General features: G+C 42.8%; 1 protein-coding gene across 1 annotated transcript in view; it reads right to left on the bottom strand.

The window, feature by feature from the left end:
* Positions 1–24475, bottom strand: part of STRIP2 (striatin interacting protein 2) — a 1652725-nt gene that overhangs the window by 243156 nt on the left and 1385094 nt on the right. The window contains exon 15 of the mRNA XM_044088838.1: positions 9998–10095. Within this exon, the coding sequence (XP_043944773.1) occupies positions 9998–10095 (98 nt within the window). The remainder of the gene's footprint in view (positions 1–9997; positions 10096–24475) is intronic.

The raw sequence follows: 24475 nt of genomic DNA, 5'->3' as shown, positions 1-24475 counted from the left end.
ATTTATCAGCATAGGATTTTCTAGTACTAGGCCTTCTAGCCTCCAAAATGACATCCATCACAGGTTTGCTAAAAGATGTAAATGGTGAAATTAGTTGATTAGCCATGCTGCAAAATTCAGAGTTTGGAGCTGAGTGTGCAGAATTTGATAGTTCTGCTGAGACAGTAGATAAGGTGTCTGAGGCACGTACCACGGAGGAAGGTGAGACATATTGCATAGGAGCGGGTGCCAGTGTTGACGAGGCCAGTCTGGAGCAATCAGAATCATTTTTGGCTTTTCCTGTCTGACTTTTAGTAATACCTTGGAGAGCAAAGGCAGAGGGGGAAAGGCATAGACTGATAGGCTTTTCCAGCTGAAGGATAGAGCATCCACTTTCCAAGCTTTTTTGTGATGGCTTCTTGTGCAGAATTTGTTCAGCTGATAGTTTTGGGGTGAGGCAAAAAAATCTATGTCTGGGCTCCCCCATTTGCGTGTCAACATGCTGAAGATTTGTGGATCCAGTTTCCATTTGTGTGGGTCCATAAGATTTCTGCTTAGTTCATCTGCCAGAGTACTTTGCTTTCCTGGCAGGAATTGAGCTTGTAGATGTATTTGGTAAGTCAAGGCTGTGTTCCACAAAGCCATGGCTAGTCTGCAAAGAGGGTAGGAATGGGTACCCCACTGCTTGTTTATGTACCACATGACTGTGGTGTTGTCCATCTTTATCAGTAGCTGTCCTGGATGAAGAAAGTCCTTGAAGGCTGTCAGAGCATTCTGTACAGCTAGTATCTCTTTCTGGTTGATATGCAGGTGCATTTGATTTGGGCTCCATTTGCCCTGAATGCATCTCCCTGCCAGATACGCCCCAAGCATAATTTGATGCGTCCATAGTCAGTGTTTGGTTGGCAGGGGGTGGAATGAATGACAGTCCCTTGTTTTGGTGACAGGTCTCTGCTCACCGTAGGAACTCTTGCTGCAGGCAAGGAATGAAAGGAATCATTGTTTCCAAGTTGTGACAATGTTGACTCCATAAGCTTTTTAAGTACCATTGAAGTTTCCTCATATGCAGTCTTGCATATGGAATTAGTAGAATGTAGGAAGCCATGAACCCCAAGGCCTGCAGAATTTGTCTTGCAGATAACTGGGTTTTTGTGGCCACTTGTTTGAAGTAAGTCATCAATTGGATTTGTTTTTCTGGCATGAGGTAACACATCTGGGCAGTTGTATTCAAGCTTGCACCCAGGAATTTATCTATCTGAGAGGGTACCAGTTGTTATTTCTTTTAGTTTATGGTGTACCCTAGGCAAGTTAGAACCCTTTTTACAAATGCCAGATGCTGTAGAAGAGTGTCCTTGTTTTCTGCCTGAATTAGACAATCGTCCAGATAAGGATAAATTTGAATGTTTCTTTGTCTGCAAAATGCAATTACTGGTGCCAGGCACTTTGTGAAGACCCTGGGCACAGTAGATAAGCCAAAGGGCAGTGCAGAGAACTGGTAATGCAAATAGCCTGCTTTGAAGCGGAGGTATCTTCTGCAAGATTCCCTGATTAGGATATGCAAGTAAGCCTCTTTTAAGTCTAGAGTTAACAACCAGGCATCCTTGCCTAGCATAGGCAGTAACTGTTGTAGAGTCAGCATCTTGAATTTTGGAATGTCCAGGAATGCATTTAGAATGAATAAGTCCAGAACTGGACGCCATGATTGGTCTTTTCTGGGTACCAGGAAAAGTCTGGAAAGAAACCTTGTCCCTTTTCCTCTTCTGGTACTGGTTGACTAGCCCCCATATTCATGAGGGACATAACTTGCTTCTGGGCCTCTGCCCACTGATTTGGAGGCAGATCTGGCCATCCGTTTGGGATTGGCAACGTGTGGAAATGAAATCTGTATCCCTGGGATACTATATTTAAAACACACTTGTCCTGGGTAATTAAATGCCAATTTGTGCATAAAGTGCTAGTTTTCCCCCCAGAGGGGCTGCCAAAAGATAAGTGCTTGGAGATGGCAGAGGAACGTCATTGAGACTGTTTACCGTAGGGTGGTGCCTTGCTACTTCCAGATTTGGAGGTGGAGGCACCCCATTGTTTTGTTCTCTAAGTTCCTTGTGACTGAAACCTGGAGCCTTTAGAGCGTCTGGGTTTGACCTGTGCGGCTCTGGTGGGTACTGGAAAGGACCAATTCTTAGTAGGCCAGTGCCTACTGAACCTGGGTGGCTGCACTTGTAGGAAATCTTTTACCGTTTGCATAGATTTAGCTTTGTCTTCCATCTTTTTCAAAACTTCTTCTGTCTTATTACCAAATAGACTGTCCTGTTGTAAAGGAGCATCAAACAATTTTGCTTTAACATGATCAGGCAGATTTTGCTACTTGAGCCAAGCATGCCTTCTTATCACAGATCCAGTTACAGCGGCCCTGCAAGAGGCCTCCAAGGAATCAATACCACATTGCAAAGTATGCTTTCCAACTTATTCAGCTGAATGCAATAAATCCTGTAACTCTTTATTTTCCACATGGTCAGGAATCAACATCATTTTCTGTTTAAGTAAGCCCATGACATGTTGCTGATATTTAAGCATATGAAATTGACAGTTTAAAGCCCTGTTTGCCAAGGTTGCAGATGTGTAAACCTTCTTACCCCATCTATCCAGCGCCCTGGAGTCTCTATCAGACAGGGTAGGATTTTTAGCAGTAGAAGCCTTAACACCCTTGGGACCCTGAGAAATGGTTTCAGGGTCAGCAGTAGGGTTTTTAAAAAGGAATTTGTGGGAGTCAGGAACCCTGTATTATCTGAAAAATAACCAATATCCAAGGCCACAGGACCCGAATCTCTCAATGATGTAGTCGTCAATCAGTTGGAAAGAACAGCAGCTTTATTAGCACAATCAAAACCATACAAAACAATAGTCCAAGCGCTTTCGGTCGGTTATTTTTAAATTTAGTTTTAGATTTGGAAGTTACAACACATTGTATGGTATTTAACATGTGGCATATTTTTAAAACTGATTAGGGGTGGAACATTGGAGGGAGGTGTGTATGTCATGTGACCTTGTATTCAGTATTTAACATGGCTTAATGGCACCATAAAATATTTGTTATTCTGAAGAAGCTTGGTAATAACCGAGCGAAAGTGCTTGGACTATTTTTTGTGTGGTTTTGATTGTGCTAATAAAGCTGCTGTTCTTTCCAACTGATTGACGACTACATCATTGAGAGATTCGGGTCCTGTGGCCTTGGATATTGGTTATTTTTTGGTTTTGGTTCGTTTTTGATTGAAACCCTGTATTATCTGTCTGGCTTACTAGGAGCCGGAGGCAGGGAATCAGGAGCCATGCTGGATTCTGAAAAAACATCATCAACCATGTCTAGAATAGGAGGTATAGCCAAGGGCCTATGCTGAGGAAGAAGAAGGAAATCCCTAAGCCTCTTTTTAGATTCTGAAAAATCCTGACTCTCCCAATGAAAATGCTACCTTAAGGTATGCAAAGCTTCTCCAAAAGAAAAATCCTCAGGAGTAGAAGCAGAAGGGATGGATTCTTCTGCATCAGAGTCCTCATAATGTGGAATAGATAATCCCTGATCAGAAGAGGAATCAGAAGAAATGGAAATCTGATCTGAAGATTCATAATCAGTGCCTTGCCTAGGCCTCTTAGCAGGAGGGGGTTGGGAACCCTTGATCAAGGTAATTAAATCCTAAGCCATTTTGATCATTTGTTTTTAGGCATAGGGGCCTGTGCACATGGCCCAAGCGTCGGTTTTTTAGACATAGAAGTTGGTTTTGGCCTAGGTTTTGAAGATGGCGTTGGCGTTGGCTTAATATACAAATCTTTAGGCCTGAAAACACCCCCAGAAGCCGGTGCCTGTTCAGCGGCTCCAGACCCATCAAAGGTAGAGACATCCGTGGGTTCAATACTTAAAGAGTCGTGCGGCATACCGGACTCCGAATGGGTCTCAGTAGAGGCCTGCGAATCAAAAGTAGCGGGTATCAGGGGCTGCAAAAGGACCTCATGGAGTACCAGTGAACCGGCGACTGGCTTAGGAGAAGCTTCGTCATCGGTTTTGGACCTCGACGGTCTGTCTCTGTCTTTTTCTTTGCATTTTTTGTTGTGTATTCCGGTAGTCGGATTGCTAACCAACGACATTTCTGGGTAGTTAAATCTTGAGCCAAAATATTTAGATGCAGAAATATACCGACGCTTAATAGTGCTTTGGTTAAATTTAGCACAAAACCGACAGCAAGGCACATTGTGGTCAGGGCCTAGGCAAGGAATACAGTAGAAATGAAAATCCTTATGAGGTATTTGCTTCCCACAACTAATACAATTATTAACTTTTACTGACATCGGTAAGGAGCCAGAAAAAGTTTCCCCAATGGGGTACTTAGCTTTAGGTTGAAGACTTCGGTTCTGAAACTCAAAAACAAAAATTTCAGGAGTCGGCCGACCGGCACTTGCGAACTGCTTCTGCTTCGGGCACCGCGCGGCAAGAAAGACTGATGAAAATGGCGTCGGCTGCATGTTTTATACCCCTGACGACCTGACGTCATGGAAGAAGGGATAGCAACTGATGCAGGACACAAGACTTTGTTAATCAGGCCAACTGAGGGCAACCTGCCAGCAGATTACCCAAATGTAATGACTGCAACAGTGAAACACGAAGAACATCTGTTGGTGAACAGCATCCAAGCAAGGGATACAGGAAGAAGAAAGTTCAAAACCTAGACTGAATAATGACCTTTTTTTTATGAAAGCAGTCCTGCAGGTCTGAATCACTTCAGGAGAACAGAGAACACAGACAGGCCTCATAAATAAAATAAATTACAGGAAAAAATTCTTTAAAATTGGGTAACAAGACTTACAAGACTTCTCATAACAAATCAGGAAGGCAATCAGTTGTATTGCAGGATATGAGTTACCACACACACACACACACACACACACACACACACACACACACACACACACAAACATGCTCTCACATACACTCATATGCATACTGGACAAACACCTATGGGTAATTTAAAGGATCCCTTATTTTGATGTAGGAAGATACCAAAGCAAAGCAAGCAAACCAAGCCTATAATTCAAATGTTGTTTCAGAAATTGTGTTTGCTCCATGAAAGGCAATCTACAATAGGACCACACACTGCTGTAGGCCAGTTTCACTTAACACATAGGCTTCTGCAGCGCAAATAAAAAATTCCAGTGAAAGGAAAAAGCTTAAATAATGAAATCAGATCAAACAGCAGCTTCAGTGCTATGCCACCAGTCAATGTTAAGTTTGGAACTATGTAAATTTGAATGCTTCACTATACATCATATATTTTTGCTTGGGTTGGGAGGGTGGCCTAATGGCTAAGGTGTTTGCCTTACAAACACAAGGTGCAGGGTTTGAGTCTCACAAGGGATAATTGGCTAGGCTTAAAATGGCTCACAAAGGCAGTTAGCTTAGTACTAACCTACGAACTGTGGAGCTTTTCTTCTCGGGCCGCCACTGAAACTGGACATGCATGCAGTCGGACTTTCCCAATCAACAAATGTAAAATAAATAAATAAAATAAATTATACTTTGCCTTTCCAGAGGGAGAAAACGCATGTTTTTGAGTGCAGACCTTTAAAGAAGTAGGTTCATAGGTAGGTACTAGGCTATCGGCCCAAGGGCCTAAGTAAGCCTAACCAACAAGGTTCCCTGGCTTACGCCACCCAAGAAAGTTATTTTCTTGTGCCCCTGTCGAGCAGAGCCACAGAAGTGATACCCAGGGTGTATTTCCTATTTCCCATCCACGCATCAAAATTTTTCTTGAAGAGTGCTAATGAGGAACCTTGCTTGACATAGATGGGTAGCTTGTTCCAGAGTATGGGAAGTCTCTGGGACAGGAATCTATCCTTCCAGCATGTTCTGTTTATTGTGGTGACAAGGTTTAGGTCCCTAGAGCGTGTAGCTCGGAGGGATTGGGATTTCTTTAGGTGTATCATGTCCAACAGCTCTGGGTTTGACATAGCTTTATATGTTAGGCAGAGATCACCTCGAAGTAGGCGATATGCTATGGAGTAAAGCTGGAGTTTTTTGAGACGGTCAGTGTAGGGCATCTGTTTGAGGCCAGCAGTCCTCCTTGTGAGGTACTTCTGTGGCCTTTCCAGCTGCTGCAGATGTCTTGTGAGGTACATTCCAAAAGAGGCATTGTACTCTATAATGGGGCTAATGAGTGTCAAGTAGAGGGGAACAATGAACTCTTTTTTTCCTGAATGAGAACCCTTTTGTGATGAGGTGTGCCACACAGAAGGAATTCCTGACTACTGTGGCGATGTGATTATCAAAGGAGAGACTACTGTCCACCTGGGTCCCAAGGTCTCTTATCACACATTCGGCGTTGAGCAGACTGCCGCCTATGTGGTACAGAGTTTGTACCAGAGGGGATGACAATACACTTTTTGGCATTGAGCTTGTGGCCATGGCTCTGACGCCCGGCATCTGTCTCAGTGAGACCCTTCTGTAGGATGTCCACATCATTTGGGGACTTGACTATGGCTCCTAGTTTGCAGTCATCTGCGAACTTCATTAGCCAAAGGCCTTCTGTGTTAGCCTGTAATTCAAAGAAGTAGATACCAAACAGGAGAGGTCCCAGGACTGAACCCTGTGGTACTGCACTTGTCACTGGTATGAAATCAGATTTGGACTCTGCAACTTTTACAGTGTGGGTTCTGTCAGTGAGCCATTTGGCAACCCGTCTTGTGACCTAGGGATTTATACTTAGTTTGGTGAGTTTACCTATAATTCCAGAATGGGGGATGGTGTCGAAAGCCTTGGAGAGGTCAAGATAGGCTGTGTGAACCACCTTACCCTTGTCTACAGCTTTGGTGACTGCCTCAAAGAAGTTGATCATAAGAGGCATGATCTGGTGGGGTCCAGAGTTTGGAAGTTTGTTTATGATTTGGAAGTTTGTTTATGATTTCCATGATGACACGTTCCATGGCTTTACAGACCAGGCTCGTCAGGCTAATAGGGCGATAGTTCCCGGGATCAGTGGTAACTCCCCCTTTGTGGAGTGGGATAACTGTTGCTGTGCACCATTCAGTGGGGACAAAGCCTGACGTGAGGCTATGACTGAACATGGTACTTAAGTGGGGAGCCAGTTCGTCCTGAAGTTCATGTAAAACGCAGCCTGGGATGTTGTCCGGTCCCATGGATGCTGTGTTTTTGGCTTTACCTGCGTAGTTGTGATTACAGGGACTCTGCATTCTTCCTGTATAGACATGGGCCCTTTAGGGGGTGAGAGGGGGGTAAAGTTAGCATGTATTATCCCGGTATTCATTTTTCACTAATACTTATCGTAAAGATTAAAGAAAATCTTTTTGTGTAATAAGATAACTGTGCACACAAAATGAAAAATACTGGAGCATAAGTTTCTCGTTTTCATGTGCATATGTTTATAATTTTAATATGCACTGTTAGAGAAGTTCATATTCCTATGAATCTGATGAAAAGGAATAACTACTCAGCTGGACTATCCTGGTAAATAAATGAATAAATCAATGAATACATATATAAGGTTTATTCTACATCCTGCTGTTAACCTCTGCTGACATCTGATGGTGAAGTGTGTAATACCACCAAGCTTCATAAATGTTCATTTTAAACCTGGTGGAATTAACTTTCCAAAGCTGAATATTTAAAAAATCCTTTTGATCTAAAATAAGATGTCAAATCATTTTATGTAGACCAATACCTGACATACTATATAACCCAATAAGCAACAAATGTGTTGTAGGATGTTTTTCCTGTGGCACTGGCAACAAATATCTCCAAGATGTTTCGTGATTCAAAATTTAAATATTCCACATTATTTTCCCATGTAAAATGAATCACAAAAGCATTGTTCAGTGTATAATATCCAATCATGAGTGCAAGTTATTAGATGTCTGGAATCATACATCTTAAAGGTTTCCTGATGAAAAACATTTTGTTTTACATGTTTTTGCATTTGGTACAATTAGTTACCTGCTGCTACAAATGATTGTTTCTAACAAGTCCTTGTGTTGTTCATTGTGTTGATTAAAGTGCTGTGCTACAGACTACTGCCTTTTTGTAAATACATCTACACTGTATTAGACAAAAAGTAGCTAAGTTCCTATCTGTATAGAGAAAGAGAAGCCAGATAATGCCCAAACCTTCTAAAAATGTTAAGGCATTAACATGTGGGTGCAACTGAAGCATAATACTGTGGATGAAAGGGAGTGTTTGAACTTGAAATGTCTGGGAAGATTAAGGCAGGGTATTGTTTTTGAACCAGAACATCTACTTAAACTACTAGTACTTCAGCTTACATCAAAAAGATGTCACATCCAGCACTGTCTGAAATTCATCAGTAATGCATATAGGAGTGTTTAAACCTTTACTTAAAAATGCACATTCATCAGAAGTGAGAGAAATTTATGAAATGTAATAACTCAGACAATGGCATCAATACTAAAATTTACTTTTTGGCATGCATTAGTTTCTGGAAGATGACATACATGTCTTGGTCTATTTTAATGTTTCCTGCTCCCACATGATTGTAAGGTACCCAGCACAAAAACAAATAATGGTCACAGAAAGGATATGCAGAGTACAGAGAAGGCACCCTAGCCAGGAGCAGAACCAGAGAACAAAGGGTCCTGAGGCAGCAGTGCTAATCCCTGCACAGCTGTGCCACCCTGAAATCACTAACCACTGATATATACAAATGTTATCAGTCTGTTTACACTAAGTTAAAACATTTCCATCTTTGACATAAATGATCCGCTTTATTGATATCTTTCATGCTGCATCTGATTATCTGTTTTCCTGAACATCCAAGTCTGGGCTGAAAAGCCTCCATTTTGAATCATCTCACCTATCTAGTGCAGAAATATCAAACAAATAAAAGTAAACAAACACAAAAATAGCACTATGATTCTTTGGATTTGAATACATTGCATCACCCCATGAGGGAGTGTCTGTTATGTGTGTACAACTTGTTTTTGTGCATCCATGAGGCCATGCAGGAGGGAACTGAACTGCAGCTTGCAGAGTACATCACTATGATTGTTTGGGTTTGAATACATTGCATCACCCCGTGAGCGACTGTCTGTTATTTGTGTACAACTTGTTTTTGTGCATATATGAGGCCATGCAGGAGAGTGCTGAACTGCAACTTGCAGAGTACATCACTATGATTCTTTGGGTTTGAATACATTGCATCACCCCGTGAGCGACTGTCTGTTATATGTGTACAACTTATATTTGTGCATCCAAGAGGCCATGCAGGAGGGAGCTGAGCTGCAGCTTGCAGAGTACATCACTATGATTGTTTGGGTTTGAATACATTGCATCACCCCATGAGCGACTGTCTGTTATGTGTGTACACCTTGTTTTTGAGCATCCATGAGGCCATACAGGAGGGAGATGAACTGCAGCCTGTGATGTGACTTTGCTTATTAAAAAGTGTTTTTTTTTTGTTTTACACAAACTACGAGTAATAAACTTATGTGAGAAGCTGAATGAGTTTAAAAGAATGGATCTACGTGAGTGATCAATCATCAGAAAACATTGTGTTAATTCTCTGACACATTTTTGCTGACAAAGTTTCAGTGCATTATGGTGGTAAACTGGAATTTATTCACATAGTTTGATCTGTTTCATTATTGCTTTAAAATGTTCCAGCCACTGCATGATTATCCATCATAAAAGAATAAAAGGGATAAAGTATCCATACTGGTTAAGTGCATTTTTTTTCCAAACATTTAGTCTACATTCTCAAGTGTTGTTCCTCAAAACATAATATTATGGAATGCAAATTCTTGAAGCAGCCATGCCGACAAGTCTCCAGTAAATCTTATACATCTTGTATGCCCACTCACAGACAATGGAGCACATCTACCAAAGGAAAAGAGTGTGTGAGTGTGAGCTTGGGTGGGTGTGCGTGTGTGCACATGGGTGCATACATGCGTGTTTGTAAGCAGAAGAAAAATGAGTGCAAGCAACACATTTTGTTTAAGTACTTACGGCATTTCTTCAGGTAATACATCAGCAAGGATATTTATGGAGTCTGTTTTAGCCTTTGAGGTAGGAGCAGCAGCTAACAAAATCTTCAGCAGTGCAATCTGTGGGTGAAAGGTAGACATGTTTTTATGGATTAATGTGATTACTGTGAAGCGCTGTGGTTATTTCTGTAACCCTAAATAGATTTAAGCATTGTGCTCGTGATCAGGGCCGGGATATATGAGTACACATCTTCACAATAGACAAAGATCAGTCCTACCGCTTCAGGGCTGTCACTAAATAAGTTATCTACTCAATACACATTCGAGAATAATGAGCAATCACCTAGTGTCTTAGCTTACTTGTCTTAGTGGAAATACTAGCATAACACGCATTACGCATTTATACAACAAAGCATAGGTGATTAAAACAAAGCATCGCTCAATTACAAAGGAATGTGACTTTGAAGAATTATTCATTGCACTATGAAAACAGGTAATGAAATGCTTCTTTAACTGCCTGCTTTAAGGCATTATGCTAACCTCTCTTCTCTGGGGATTACATAAAGCTAGTGTCTCTTCGCTGGGTATTGCCTAGAGCTAGTATTGTTTCTCTGGGTATTACATACAACTAGCCTCTCCTCTCTGGGTATCACATAGAGGTAGCGTCTCTTCCCTGAGTATTACATACAGCTAGCCTCACTTCTCTGGGGATTACATACAGCTAGCCTCTCTTCTCTGGGTATTACATAAAGCTAGTGTCTCTTCGCTGGGTATTGCCTAGAGCTAGTATTGTTTCTCTGGGTATTACATACAACTAGCCTCTCCTCTCTGGGTATCACATAGAGGTAGCGTCTCTTCCCTGAGTATTACATAGAGCTAGCCTCACTTCTCTGGGGATTACATACAGCTAGCCTCTCTTCTCTGGGTATTACAATAGGCTAGTCTCTCTTCTCCGGGTATTACATAGAGCTAGCCTCTCTTCTCTAGGTATTACATAAAACTAGCCTCTCTTCTCTGGGCATTACATAGAGCTAGCGTCTCTTCTCTGGGTATTACATACAGCTAGACTCTCTTCTCTGGGTATTTCATACAGTTAGCCTCTTTTCTCTGGGTATTACATCAGGCTAGCCTCTCTTCTCTGAGTATTACATAGGCCTAGCCTCTCTTCTCTGGGTATTACATTATGCTAGCCTCTGTTCTTTGGGTATTACATAGAGCTAGCCTCTCTTCCATTTATGCAACAGTGAAACAAGGCTACAGTTCTGTGTTTTGAATCTTCTCCAGCTCATTTGTGAGCCAGGTAAGACAACTGCCTGTTATGTATCTTTAAGGAAGCGGTTTATTCTTGTCAACATCCCTAGAATGCTCTGCAGACATACTTCAGAGCTTCATCAAAGGTCTCTTCACTGTGGGAAGTAGTCCATCTAGTGGCTGACAGCTTCTGATGAGAAATATTTTAATTAAATGATTTTATATTCACACTGTTTAATATGTTAGCAGACAACCTGGATGGTTTATTTTTCAAATATACTGAATGGGGGAGTGTCCACTAATGCATCTGATAGTATGTGCATGTAACTTGCATATGTTGAAGGTAGAAACAAAATGTCAGTGTTAAAGGGATTACCTAATTTTACACTTTGTTTTTATTCTGAAAAGGATTCTGACAATGACAAGTCAAAGAAAACAGTACTTTTGGTGTAGATGTCTGAGTACTGATCTTGTGCTCATGTGGTGCCATCCAGTGAAAAGGAGAGTGAATGGCTGATCCTAGCAGCATTTGACAAAGACTATTATACAAGCAGCTCATGGTGGAGGCCAGGAGACAATCTGATTCCCATCATGGTATCTTACATGCACAAGCAAACCACTAGCAGACTGGTGTACGTGAATCCATCCACATGGTGGACACAATGACCATCATGGGATATGTTGCATGTTCATAGGTTATTAGGAGATTACCAGGCTATTGGCTTAAGGGCCCTTACAAGCCTGTATAGCCTGACTGTATCCAATATATGGCTCTAGGAGCAAGAGGATGGCATGGGTTTGTGCCTGTGCATTGAGTATCTTACAGATTGCCCCTGTCCATAAGGGACATAGACATTATCCCAGATGTGAGTTTGCGATTCCCCATCCATTGATCGAAATTGCATTTGAAGAGGGCCAGGGAGGTGCTCTGCGTACTGTGAATAGGAAGCCTGTTCCAAAGAAGGGGCAATCTCTGAGACATATATCTGTATCTCCAGCATGTTCTGTTTGAGTCACTAACTAAGTTTAGATTGCTAGATCGGGTGACCCTCGTGCTGTTTGACTTGCGGATCTGTAGCAGCTCTCCATCACTGCTGGATTTGTGAATGCCTTGTAGGTCAGGCATAAGTCACCCCTTAATAGTCGGTAGTTGACAAAAGGGATAGGGCTTTTAGTCTATCCACATAATTCATGCTGTTTACAGCCTGTAATTTTTTTTTTTTTTTGGTGAGGAACCTCTGAGGCTGTTCCAGCTGCTGCAAGTGCCTAGTCAAGTACATGCCAAATGGCTCACTATACTCTATTACTGGTATAATGAGGGCTGAGTACAGCGGGGGTATAATTACCTTGAATCTGGATGCCATACCTTTGCTTATAAGTTGTGCCACATAAAAGGATTTCCTTACCACTGTGGTACTTGGTATTCAGAATTCAAGCTACTATCTATCTATGTACCTTGATCTCTCACCTCTGAGTCTACTCTAAGGGGTGTGCTATTAATGTTGTAATTTGCAGGGGTATTTGAATTCCCAAAGGGTATGACAAGTGCATTTTTTTGCATTTAGTTTTAGGCCATGATTCTAGCACCAGTCATTTGTCTGACTAGAACCTCCTGAAGGATATCTACATCAATGGAGGATTCAACAATTGCCCCCAGGTTGCAGTCTTCAGCAAACGGTATCATCCAAAGACCTTCCACATTTGCCTTGACATCAGAGAAGTATTTTCCGAACACCAGTAGTCCCAGTACTGAGCCCTGTGGTACACCACTAGTAACTGGCCTCTTGCTGAATAGTACAGTTTTGTACCTACCATAAATGTAGATGTTCGAGGATCCACATTGCTGCAGTCCTAACTATTGGGTAGTCCGCTGTCCAGTCGGCCCGAATACCAAAGTATATGGCTGACGTCGGTCAGGGCGCATTAGACTGACGTCAATACGTCAGGGTACTAATGCGCATGACCGACGTCATATCCTCAGTCTTTTCTTGCCCCAGATGTCAGAAGACCCTGAAAAGATAAGGCCAAAACCAAAAATTCCAAACATACCTGCACCAAAAATATGTACAATATATACAAAATTACCAGAATATAACCTCACCTACACAACCACCCTTAAACACAGAGGGGAAGGAGGGAGGGTAAATTGGACTGCAGCAATGTGGATCCTCGAACATCTACATTTATGGTAGGTACAAAACTGTACTATGTTCTTCATTCCACATTGCTGCAGTTCTAACTATTGGGTAGAATCCCAAAGCAGAGGTAAGGGAGGCTGGCAAATCATAAGGAAGCAGGAACTGACAACATGCCTTGCAAAATAGCTGTGGCAAAACCAGCCCTAGACTTAGAGTAGAGAGGAAGGTGATAATGCTTAGAGAAAGTATGCACTGAACTCCAAGTAGTTGCCTCCAAAATATCCTTAGTGGCCACCCCCCTTAGAAATGCTGTAGAAGTGGCAGTAGCCCTAGTGGAATGAGGCCTAATTCCAGCTGGAATCTCCTTGCCATGATGGGAATAACAAAATGCAATGCAAAACCCAATCCACCTAGAAATCGTTTGTTTTGACACAGGCTTGCCCTGCGAACCCAAAGCAAAAGAAACAAACAACTGCTGAGACTGCCTAAAATCCTTAGTCCTGCTCAAATAATAACGCAATTGCCTGTGTACATCTAAAGTGTGCAAAATCTTTTCCCCTTTATTTTGGGGATCTGCATAAAAAGTAGGCAAATGAATAGTTTGGTTTAAAGCCACACTAGAAACCACCTTAGGCATAAAGGAAGGATTAGTACGTAAAGATACCCTATCCTTATGAAAAATCAAAAGGCTCTACCGCCATAAGGGCCTGCAACTCAGAAACCCTTCTTGCAGAAGTAATGGCCAACAAAAAAAGCAGTCTTCCATGACAAGTATTTCAATTCAGCAGTAGCCGCAGGCTCAAAAGGTTGTAGAGTAAGTTTCTCCAACACAAAATTGAGATCCCAAGCAGGAGTAGGAGCTCTACGTGGGGTCTTATATTCTTTGCTCCTCTAAGAAATTGCTTGAACAAAGGATGCGAAAACAATGGTGGGTCACAATCATAGTGAGCTGAAATTGCTGCAGCATGAATCTTAATGGAAGAGAAAGACAAACCTTTGTCCAATAACTCAGTAAGATATTGAAGAGCCACACTCAAATTAGGCTCAGAAATCTCCAAATTGTTTGCTGCACTCCAAAATAAAAATCTCTTCCATTTTTCTGCGTACACTTTCCTTGTACTAGGTCTTCTGGCTTCCATGATCACATTTAAAACTTGTGGAGGAAGTTGAGACCTGCTGTCTTTCAAAACAGAATATGCCAGGCTGTTAGATGAAGAGATTGAAGCTTGACATTGAGCAGGTGACCGTCCCTCTGAGACAACAGGTGTGGAATCAAGGGTAAAGGCCATGGAGGCTTCCTTACCAGACTCCTCAGTAATGGGTACCAGTGCTGCCGAGGCCAATCTGGAGCTATTAAAATCATCCTTGGCTTGTCTTGTCTGACCTTTAGAAGTACCTTTGGGAGAAGAGGCAGAGGTGGAAAAGCATACACATGAAGATTTTTCCAACTGAAAGAAAGAGCATCCACTTTCCAAGCTGTGTGATGAAACCTCTTTGTGCAAAACTTTGGCAGCTGGTGGTTTAGTGGAGAAGCGAACAGATCTATGTCTGGAGTTCCCCATGACACTGTCAATTTTTGAAATACATGAAGATCCAGTTTCCACTCGTGGGGATCCATGATTTGTCTGCTTAACACATCTGCTAAGGAGTTCTGTGCTCCCGGCAGAAACCTTGCCTGAAGAGTTAGTTGCAAGCTGAGCGCAGTCTCCCATAAAATCATTGCTTGCCTGCACAATGGGTAAGAATGTGTTCCCCTTGTTTGTTGATGTACCACATGACAGTTGTGTTGTCTGTTAGAATCAACACCTGCCCTGGAAGAAGTAACTCCTTGAAAGCCATTAATGCAAACTGGACTGCTAACATCTCTTTCATGTTGATATGTAGATGCTGTAGTCTGGCAGGCCACTTGTCTTGTATCCACTTTCCATTTAGATGAGCTCCCCAAGCAATGTCTGAGGCATCTGTCGTTAGAATCTGACTCGCCTCTGGCCGGGTCACAGAGAGTCCCTTGTTTAGGTGACATTCCTGAGCCCACCACAAAAATTCCTTTTGAATGCAAGGTATTATTTGAATGACAGTGTCCAAATCCTGGCAGTGCTGTGTCCATACATTTTTGAGATACCATTGCAGCTTCCTCATATGCAGTTTGGCATTGGGAAGCACCAGAATACAAGATGCCATGAACCCTAAGGCTTGAAGGACTGTCCTTGCAGTCAGCCCGGACTGAAGAGATAGTTGATAGAAGTAACTTGAAAGATTCTTTTGTTTGTCCGGGGTTAAAAAGGCCATCTGGGCTGCTGTATTCAGTCTCACACCCAGAAAGCACATGTCTTGAGAGGGTACTAGACTGGACTTTATTTCGTTCACAGAATACCCTAGGCATCTTAGCACTGCTATGACATAATCCAAATGCTGTAGAAGGTCTTCCTTTTCTTGAGCTAGAATCAGGCAGTCGTCCAAGTAAGGATAGATTTGAATTCCTTTTAGCCTGAAGTAAGCTATCACTGGAGCCAGAACCTTTGTGAATACTCTGGGCAGTGGATAAGCCAAAGGGCAATGCAGAGAACTGATAATGAGAATTTCCAGCTCGAAAACGCAGATACTTCCTGCAACTTAGTCTTATAGGCACATGAAGGTAAGCTTCCTTGAGATCTAAAGTTACCATCCAGTGATCTTTGCCCAGCAGAGGTAAAAGCTGTTGTAACGTCAACATTTTGAACTTGGGAATGTCCAGATAAGTGTTGAGGATAGATAAATCCAAAATTGGCCTCCACGTGTTCCCCTTCTTCGGTACTAGGAACAGGCGAGAATAAAATCCTAGGCCCCTTTCTGGCACAGGAACTGGCTGAATGGCCCCTATGTGGAGCAACAGAGAAATTTGCTTGTGAGCCTCTTGTCTTTGTATAGGAGGAATGTCCGGCATGCCTTTGAAAGGAGGCAAGGTATGGAAATAAAACCTGTAACCGTGGTGAATGATATCCAGAACCCATCTGTCTTGGGTAATTAAATCCCAATTTTCTTTGAAAAGAGACAGCCTTCCTCCCAAAGGTGCTGCCAGGCGAGAATGTACTGGCAGCTGAAAAGGCAGGTCATTGGGTCTGCTTACGAAAGGACTGACCCCTGCCCTCACCAGAAGTCTGAGCAGGGAACTCCCTGTCCTAGGCCTAAAAGAACCTTGAGCTCTGCCCCTACCACGTCTAGACCTACCCCTAGACTGGGAATCATAAGCAGGATAAGTCCATCCCTTAGTAGGCCAATTTCTACTAAACTTGGAGGCTGCACCTGCAAAAATCCTTAACAGTTTGCATAGACTTAGCCTTGTCCTCCATTTTCTTTAAGACTGCTTCCACAGGCGAACCAAACAACATATCAGACTGCAAAGGAGCATCCAAAATCCTTGTTTTAACATGCTCAGCTAAATTCTGATCTCTCAACCAGGCATGCCTACGAAGAACAGAACCAGTGGCAGCCACCCTCGAGGAGGCCTGCACAGCATCAAAACCACATTGCAAGGAATGTTTACCCACCTGTTCAGACACATGAACTAAATCCTGCAACTCTTTACACTCAATACCTTCTGCCAGAGCATCCACCTTAGATTTCAGTTGTGAAAGGAGATAATTCTGATATTTTAACATGTGAAACTGACAATTCAACGCCCTCATGGCTAAAGTGGAAGAAGTATACACTTTCTTTCCCCATCTATCCAAAGCCCTTGCCTCTTTATCAGGAGGAACAGGATTTTTAACAACAGAGGCCTTCACACCTTTAGGCCCCTGAGAGACAGTTTCGGGTCTGCCCTAGGACTCTTAAAAGATACTTATGAGCTTCAGGCACCCTATAGTACCTATCCGGTTTAACTGGGGCAGGAGGCAAAGAATCAGGATTCAGGAAGCCTCTGCAAAACATCTTCCACCACATTCAGAACAGGAGGTATAGCTAAAGGCCTATGCTGGGGTAAAACAAGAATTCCTAAGCCTCTTCCTGGAATCAGAGAAATCTTGACCTTCCCATTTAAAATGCTCCCTCATGGAATGCAGAGTTTCTGAAAATGAAAAATCCTCAGGAGGAGAAGCTGAAGGAGTAGAATCATCCACATCAGAATCAGAATAAGGAGGATACTCCTGCAAGTCTTCAGCAAGACTCAGAAGCCTCCGAACATTGCTCAAAACTCTCAAACTCAGGTTCCACCCTAGGCCTCTTATCAGGAGGGGCATAGAACCTCTAATCATAGTAATCAAATCCTCTGCCATTTTAAGCATATGTTTCTTAGGCAAAGACCCTGAAGCACTAGGAGAAACCCCACTGAAGCTAAACTTGGCCTGCCTCTCAAAGAAGCCTTGGAAACAGAAGGGAGGCTCTAACCACCTTAGGAAGAGAGGGAAGAACAGCCACCTGAGAAGCCCCTCAGCCTGGCCTACTTCCTGCGAGGATACATCCTGTAACAGTAAAGTCTCTCCCTGAGACTCCAAAGAAACACCTGGCAAAACCTCCGGCTCCACTGAGCCTTCTAAAGATCCGTCGTCTGGGACTGTCGGTTCTTCTACTCTAGGCTTTGCTGCTTTGTCCTTGCGCTTTTTGGCGAAGCGGGCCGGAGCCTCCGGCGGCATTTTATAATTACAACGCTTCCCAAAACTAACCTGGCACAGTCTAACCTTCTCTTAATAGTGCGTTTGTTAAATCTAGCACAAGAGCGGCATCCAACAACGTCGTGCTCAGGCCCTAAACAAGGTATACACAAAGTATGGTAATCCCTATGAGGTATCTGTTTCCCACAAGAAATACAGTTATTCACTTTTTCTGACATCCGGTTAAATACTGAGGCAAGAAAAAACCAAAATATTCCCCAACAGGGTACTTAGCCAACTTTGATTCGGTCTGAAACTCTGACTTCAGAAACTTTCAGAACGCCAACCTGCACTCGCAAAATTGCTTCTGCATCGGACCATGCGGCAAAAAAGACTGAGGATATGACGTCGGTCATGCGCATTAGTACCCTGACGTATTGACGTCAGTCTAATGCGCCCTGACCGACGTCAGCCATATACTTTGGTATTCGGGCCGACTGGACAGCGGACTACCCAATAGTTAGGACTGTAGCAATGTGGAATGAAGAACATCTGGATTTATGCACTTTAACCACGTGTCCTGTCTGTGAGCCAACTGGCTACCCATCTGGTGACATAGACATCTATGCCTAGTTTTGCGAGTTTATCTATAATACCTGAGTGGGGAACTGTCTCAACTGTCTTGGCTAGGTTGAGGTAGGCAGTATGTACTGTTTTACCCTCATCTAAGGCCTAAGTGACTTTCTCAAAAAAGTCCACCAGATTCAGTAGGCATGACCTGTCCTTGGCAAAGCCAAATTGGGTTGGGTCCAGAGTTTGCAAGTCTCCTATGTTATTATTTATCAGGTCCATGATTATTCTTTCCATGACCTTACATATAAGACTAGTCAAACTTAAGGGTCTGTAATTTCCTGGGTCAGTAAACAGTCCCCCTTTATACAGAGGGATGACTGTTGCTGTCCCACTCTACTGGGACAAAGCCAGTCTGGAGGCTGTGGTTAAACAGAGATCCTAATGGGCCTGATAAGTCCTGATTTAAGCTGTTTAAGAGGCAACCTGGTATAATGTTAGGCCTCACTGAAGTCATGTTTTTAGCTTTAGAGAACACAGTGGCAACCTGTTCTTTGGTGATAATTGGTGGTGAAGTGGTGGAGGATATTGATGGGGAGGTGAAATTTGAGCTGAATTTGTCAGCCAGCATATTTTCTATGTCTTCCAGCTGAGTATGGGTGATGCCATCTACAACTAATTCCTAACATTGATGGGTGCTGCCCTTAAGATTGCAGACACAATTGAGAAATGCATTATGATTATCCTTAGCCTTGGAGGCTATTTTTTCCACAAAGTCTGCTTTCAGAGACTTAACTAGTTCTCTGATTCACTTGTTTAGACTAATGAGGGACTTACTGCTCTGTTGTGCACATTCCCTCTTACTTCGTGATAGGATTTTCCTTTTTTTGTTGTGCAACCTATTAATACCAGGGGTCCACCAGGGTGGATTGTTTCTGCAGTTTGACCTGGGTTTTATTTTGGTCTGGTGATGCCGCATCAATGCAATTGCTTACATGGTCATAAAGGGCTTTTGTGTATGCCTCTACATAGGTTTCTGTGTTTTCTGGGTTTGGGGAAACTTGGAAACTAGCTATGCCATCACTTAACTGGGGGTAATTTACCTTAGAGAAGTGCTTAAAGTTTTTGAGGTTAGGTTGGGGAGGGACTAGTTTTACCTTTACTTCAAGGGAGATCACTTTGTGATCTAATTTTACCAGTGAAGACATCAAATGGGGGGATGTGCATCACTCTCATATATTTGTACCAGATCTAGGATATTTGTTCCCCCTAGTGGGAATGCAGACTAGCTGCTCCAAGGCATTTGAATTTGCAAAGTCAAGAAATCTTTGGGCTTGCATGTAAATGGTCGTGAATGCCTCCCATTTAATGGAGGGGTAGTTAAAATCACCCATAAGTATGATATTGGACTGGATGGTGACTGGTGAGTGATATTAGTAACTTCAGGTGTACTGTACGGGTTTCCTGTTTCATAGTGGGGGACCTGTAGCTAGGAAGAACATGGTAATGGACTTTTCCCATGGTTAATTGGACATGAAGTAGCTCAAGCATGTCATATTGTTTGACCAGCCTTGAGGTGCGCTTATCCTTTATGTAGCTAGATACACCTCCGCTTTTTGCTCTTTCATGTTTCAGTGGTTGGACGGAACATATGAAAGCCATTACAGCCATATACTGCAGGAGTGCCTTCCATGGCTTTAATCATGTTTCAATAACTGAACATCCTCCAGAATAAGGAGAGCTTCCAGGGAGTGCAGTTTCTTGTTGAGGCTCCTAGAATTAAGGAGTAACACCTTTAGCTTGTCCTGAGTAGCTTTTGTTATGTTGGAAGGTTTGTCTGTTTGTCAATGCCTAAAAAGGCACTATATGGATGGATGACGTTTTGGCCAATATCCTAAAGCCTACAGGTGATAAGTGAAGACCATCCCTGGCAAAGTAGCGTGGCATATCGACCATGTTCTCCCAGGCTGTCAAGCATTGGACTCCTTTGGAATGACACCAGCAGCTAAGCCAATTGTTAAAATATATTATTTTCTGCTAGTATTGTGGCATCATTTATGGTAGAATGCTGCTTAATGCTAGGTTCATACCTGTCTGTGACACATATTCTGAGAGCTCAATCACGTCTCTCTTCATATAGTCCAAGGATGTGTGTCTGAGGTCATTCACACCCACATGGACTACGATGAAGTCATACTGGTACTTAGGGGTAAGTGACCTGAGTGCTTACATGATCTGGTGAATCCTAGCCCCTGACAGCCAACTAACTGTAACCTTCCCCTTATCCAGCCTGGTAAGAGAGGTATCAGTGTGTTTAACAATGGAGTCTCCTATGACCATAATATTGAGTCATGGAGTGTTTCACCTTACGGGCTTGGCAGTTGAGACACAATGAGATATGGCTTTTGGGTTTGGGATTTGGCTTATGGGAATTGTCTTGTTTGTGTACATGTGGAGTTTCTGAGGCCTGCACCTGAGAGGTCTTTGAGGTTTGGGTAGGTTACATGTGAGCATCTCCATAAATGTAGATCTATGTGTGTCATCTTTTGTGGGTGCAGTGAGTAAAGTACAGTTGTGTACACTTACCATAAATGTAGATGTTCGAGTGTATTCACTGTTGCAGTCATTACATTTGGGTAATCTGCTGGCAGGTTGCCCTCAGTCGGCCTGAATTCCAAAGTCTTGGGTCCTGCATTGGTTGCTGTCTCCTCTTCCATGATGTCAGGTCGTCGGGGGTATAAAACAAGCAGCCGATGCCATTTTCTTTAGTTTTTCTTGCCCCAGATGTCAGGTGCCCCCAAAAAGGTAGCAAAAATATATATATAAAAACTATATATACATGCATCAATACAAACTTTACCTTCATCTACAAGCAAATACACCACATAGGTTGTAGAAGATAGAGAAGGAAAGATAAACTCCAGAATGAAAGGGGGATGGCGGGCGGGTAACCTGGACTGCAACAGTGAATACACTCGAACATTTACATTTATGGTAAGTGTACACAACTGTACTATGTTCTTCGTGTTTCACTGTTGCAGTCATTACATTTGGGTAGAATCCCAAAGCTATGGATGGGAGGCTGGAGCTAAACAACATTAGGTGCGGCTATAAGGCCCTGCAGAACTGCAGTGACAAAGCCTGCCCTGGACTTAGAGTAGAGATGCAAATGATAATGCTTTGTAAAGGTGTGAACAGAACTCCAAGTAGCAGCCTCTAGAATGTCTTTGGTTGGTACTCCTCTGAGAAAGGCTGCTGAAGTAGCTGCAGCTCTGGTGGAATGAGACCTAATGCCCTTGGACACAGGTTTGCCATGGTGTAAGTAGCAGAAACGAATGCAGTGGCTTATTCACTTTGAAATAGTCTGCTTTGAAATAGCCTTTCTTTCTAATCCTGCAGCATATGACACTAGTAATTGCTCAGTTTTTCTTAGAGCTTTAGTTCTGTTCAAGTAGAATCTTAGCTGTCTGTGTACATCCAAGGAATGCAGAATTCTCTCCCCCTTGTTCTGTGGATTTGGATGAAAGGTTGGCAGATGAATAGTTTGGTTAAGAGTCACAGTGGAAACCACCTTAGGCATAAATGTTGGATTTGTCCTCAGAGACACCCTGTCTGGATAAAATATGATAAAAGGCTCCACAGCCATGAGTGCCTGCAGCTCTGACACTCTTCTTGCTGAAGTAATTGCTAGTAGCAGAGCTGTTTTCCATGATAAGAACTTTATATCAGCAGTAGCAGCTGGTTCGAATGGAGGCAGGGTGAGCTTTTCCAACACATAATTGAGGTCCCATGTGGGTATTGGTGATCTTCTAGGAGGCCTTAAATTTTTGGCTCCTCTAAGATACTGCTTTAGTAAAGGATGAGAAAAGATTGATGGCTCTGTATTGTAATGAGCCAAAATGGCAGAGGCATGGATTTTAATTGATGAGAAAGATAGGTCTTTGTCAAGCATCTCAGTCAAGTATTGTAATATCTGAGGAATATGTGGTTCTGCTGTATCAGTTCATTGTGCTTGATTCCAAGTACAGAATCTCTTCCATTTATCAGCATAAGATTTTCTAGTACTAGGCCTTCTGGCTTCCAAAATGACATCCATCACAGCTTTACTGAGAGGTTTTGTTTGTATGCCTACATGATCAGCTATGCTGCCAGGTTCAGTGTCTGTAGTTGATTGTGCAGGATCTGATTGCTTTGCTGGGACAGTAGTTGAGGTCTTTGAGGTAAGGTCCAAGCTGGGTATTGAGACAAGTTCCTTAGGATTGGGTACCAGTATTGGCTGGGCCAGTCCAGGGCAATTAGTATCATCTTTGGTTTCTCTTGTCTGACTTTTAGTAGGACCTTGGGAAGAAGAGGCAGAGGAGGAAAGGAGTAAACTGATTGGTTTTTCCAACTGAAGGATAGGGCGTCCACTTTCCATGCTTGTCTGTGATAAGTCCTTGTGCAGAATCTTTTCAATTGATAATTTTGAGGAGAGGCAAATAGATCTATGTCCGGGCTCCCCCATTTCTTTGTTATCATGCTGAAGACTTGTGGATCTAGTTTCCACCCGTGAGAGTCCAAAAGGTTTCCGCTTAAATCGTCTGCCAGAGTATTTTGTTTTCCTGGCAGGAATTGAGCTTGAAGATGTATTTAGTAAGTCAAAGCTGTGTCCCACAGTGCCATGGCTAATCTGCAAAGGGGGTATAAGTGTGTGGCCCCCTGCTTGTTTATATACCACATAACCATGGTGTTGTCCGTCTTTATTAGTAGTTGTCCTGGATGAAGTAAGTCCTTTTAGGCTGTCAGGGCATTTTGAACAGCTAGCATCTCTTTTTGGTTGATATGTAGATGCATTTGTTTTGGGGTCCATATGCCCTGAATGCATCTTTCCACCATGTGGGCCCCCCAGGCATAATCTGGTGCATCTGTTGTTAAGTTTTGGCTGGCAGGAGGTAGAGTGAAGGCCTGCCCCATATTTTGGTGACATGCCTTTGCCCACCATAGAAACTCCTGTTGTAGGCAGGGAATGAGAGGAATCATTGTTTCCAGACTGTGACAATGTTGACTCCGTAAACTTTTTAGGTACCACTGAAGTTTCCCCATATGGAATCAGTAGGATGCAGGATGCCATGAAGCCCAAAGCCTGCAGTGTTTGCCTTGCAGACAACTGGGTTTTTGTTGCCATCAGTTTGAAGTAAGTAGTCAGTTGCCTTTGTTTGTCTGGCGTGAGGTAAGCCATCTGTGCAGTTGTATTCAAGCTTGCACCCAGGAATGTTATCTTTTGAGAGGGTACCAGTTGTGATTTCTTTTTGTTTACTGTGTACTCTAGGCATGTTAGAAGCCTTTTCACAAATGCCAGGCGCTGAAGAAGAATGTCTTTGTTCTCTGCTTGAATGAGACAGTCGTCCAAGTAAGGATATACTTGTATACTTCTTTGTCCGCAAAAAGCAATTACTGGTGCCAGGCACTTTGTAAAGACCCTGGGCACAGTAGATAAGCCAAAGGGCAGTGCAGAGAATTGGTAATGCATTAAGCCAGCCTTGAATCTGAGGTATCTTCTGCATGATTGCCTTATTGGGACATGCAGGTATGCCTCTTTTAGGTCTAATGTCACCAGCCAATCATTCTTGCCCAGCATGGGCAGAAGCTGCTGCAAAGTCAGCATTTTTAATTTTGGAATGTCCAGGTATGTGTTCAAAATCGATAAATCCAGTATTGGCCGCCAGGTCTTGTCCTTTCTGGGTACCAAGAACAGTCTTGAGTAAAAACCTTGTCCTTTTTCCTGTTCTGGTACTGGCTGAATGGCCCCCATATCCATGAGGGACGTAACCTGTTTCTGTGCCTCTGCCCATTGATTTTTTGGCAGACCCGGCCAATTGTTTGCCATTGGCAGATTATGGAAGTGGAATCTGTATCCCTGTGATACTATGTTTAGCACTCACTTGTCCTGGGTTATTAACTGCCAATTTTAAGCAAAAGTGCTAATTTTCCCCC

This window comes from Protopterus annectens, chromosome 11.part0, assembly GCF_019279795.1.
Source record: "Protopterus annectens isolate FY-2018-M chromosome 11.part0, PAN1.0, whole genome shotgun sequence".
In the NCBI taxonomy this organism is placed as follows: Eukaryota; Metazoa; Chordata; order Ceratodontiformes; family Protopteridae; genus Protopterus; species Protopterus annectens.
This window is presented reverse-complemented; position numbering and strand designations above follow the sequence as displayed.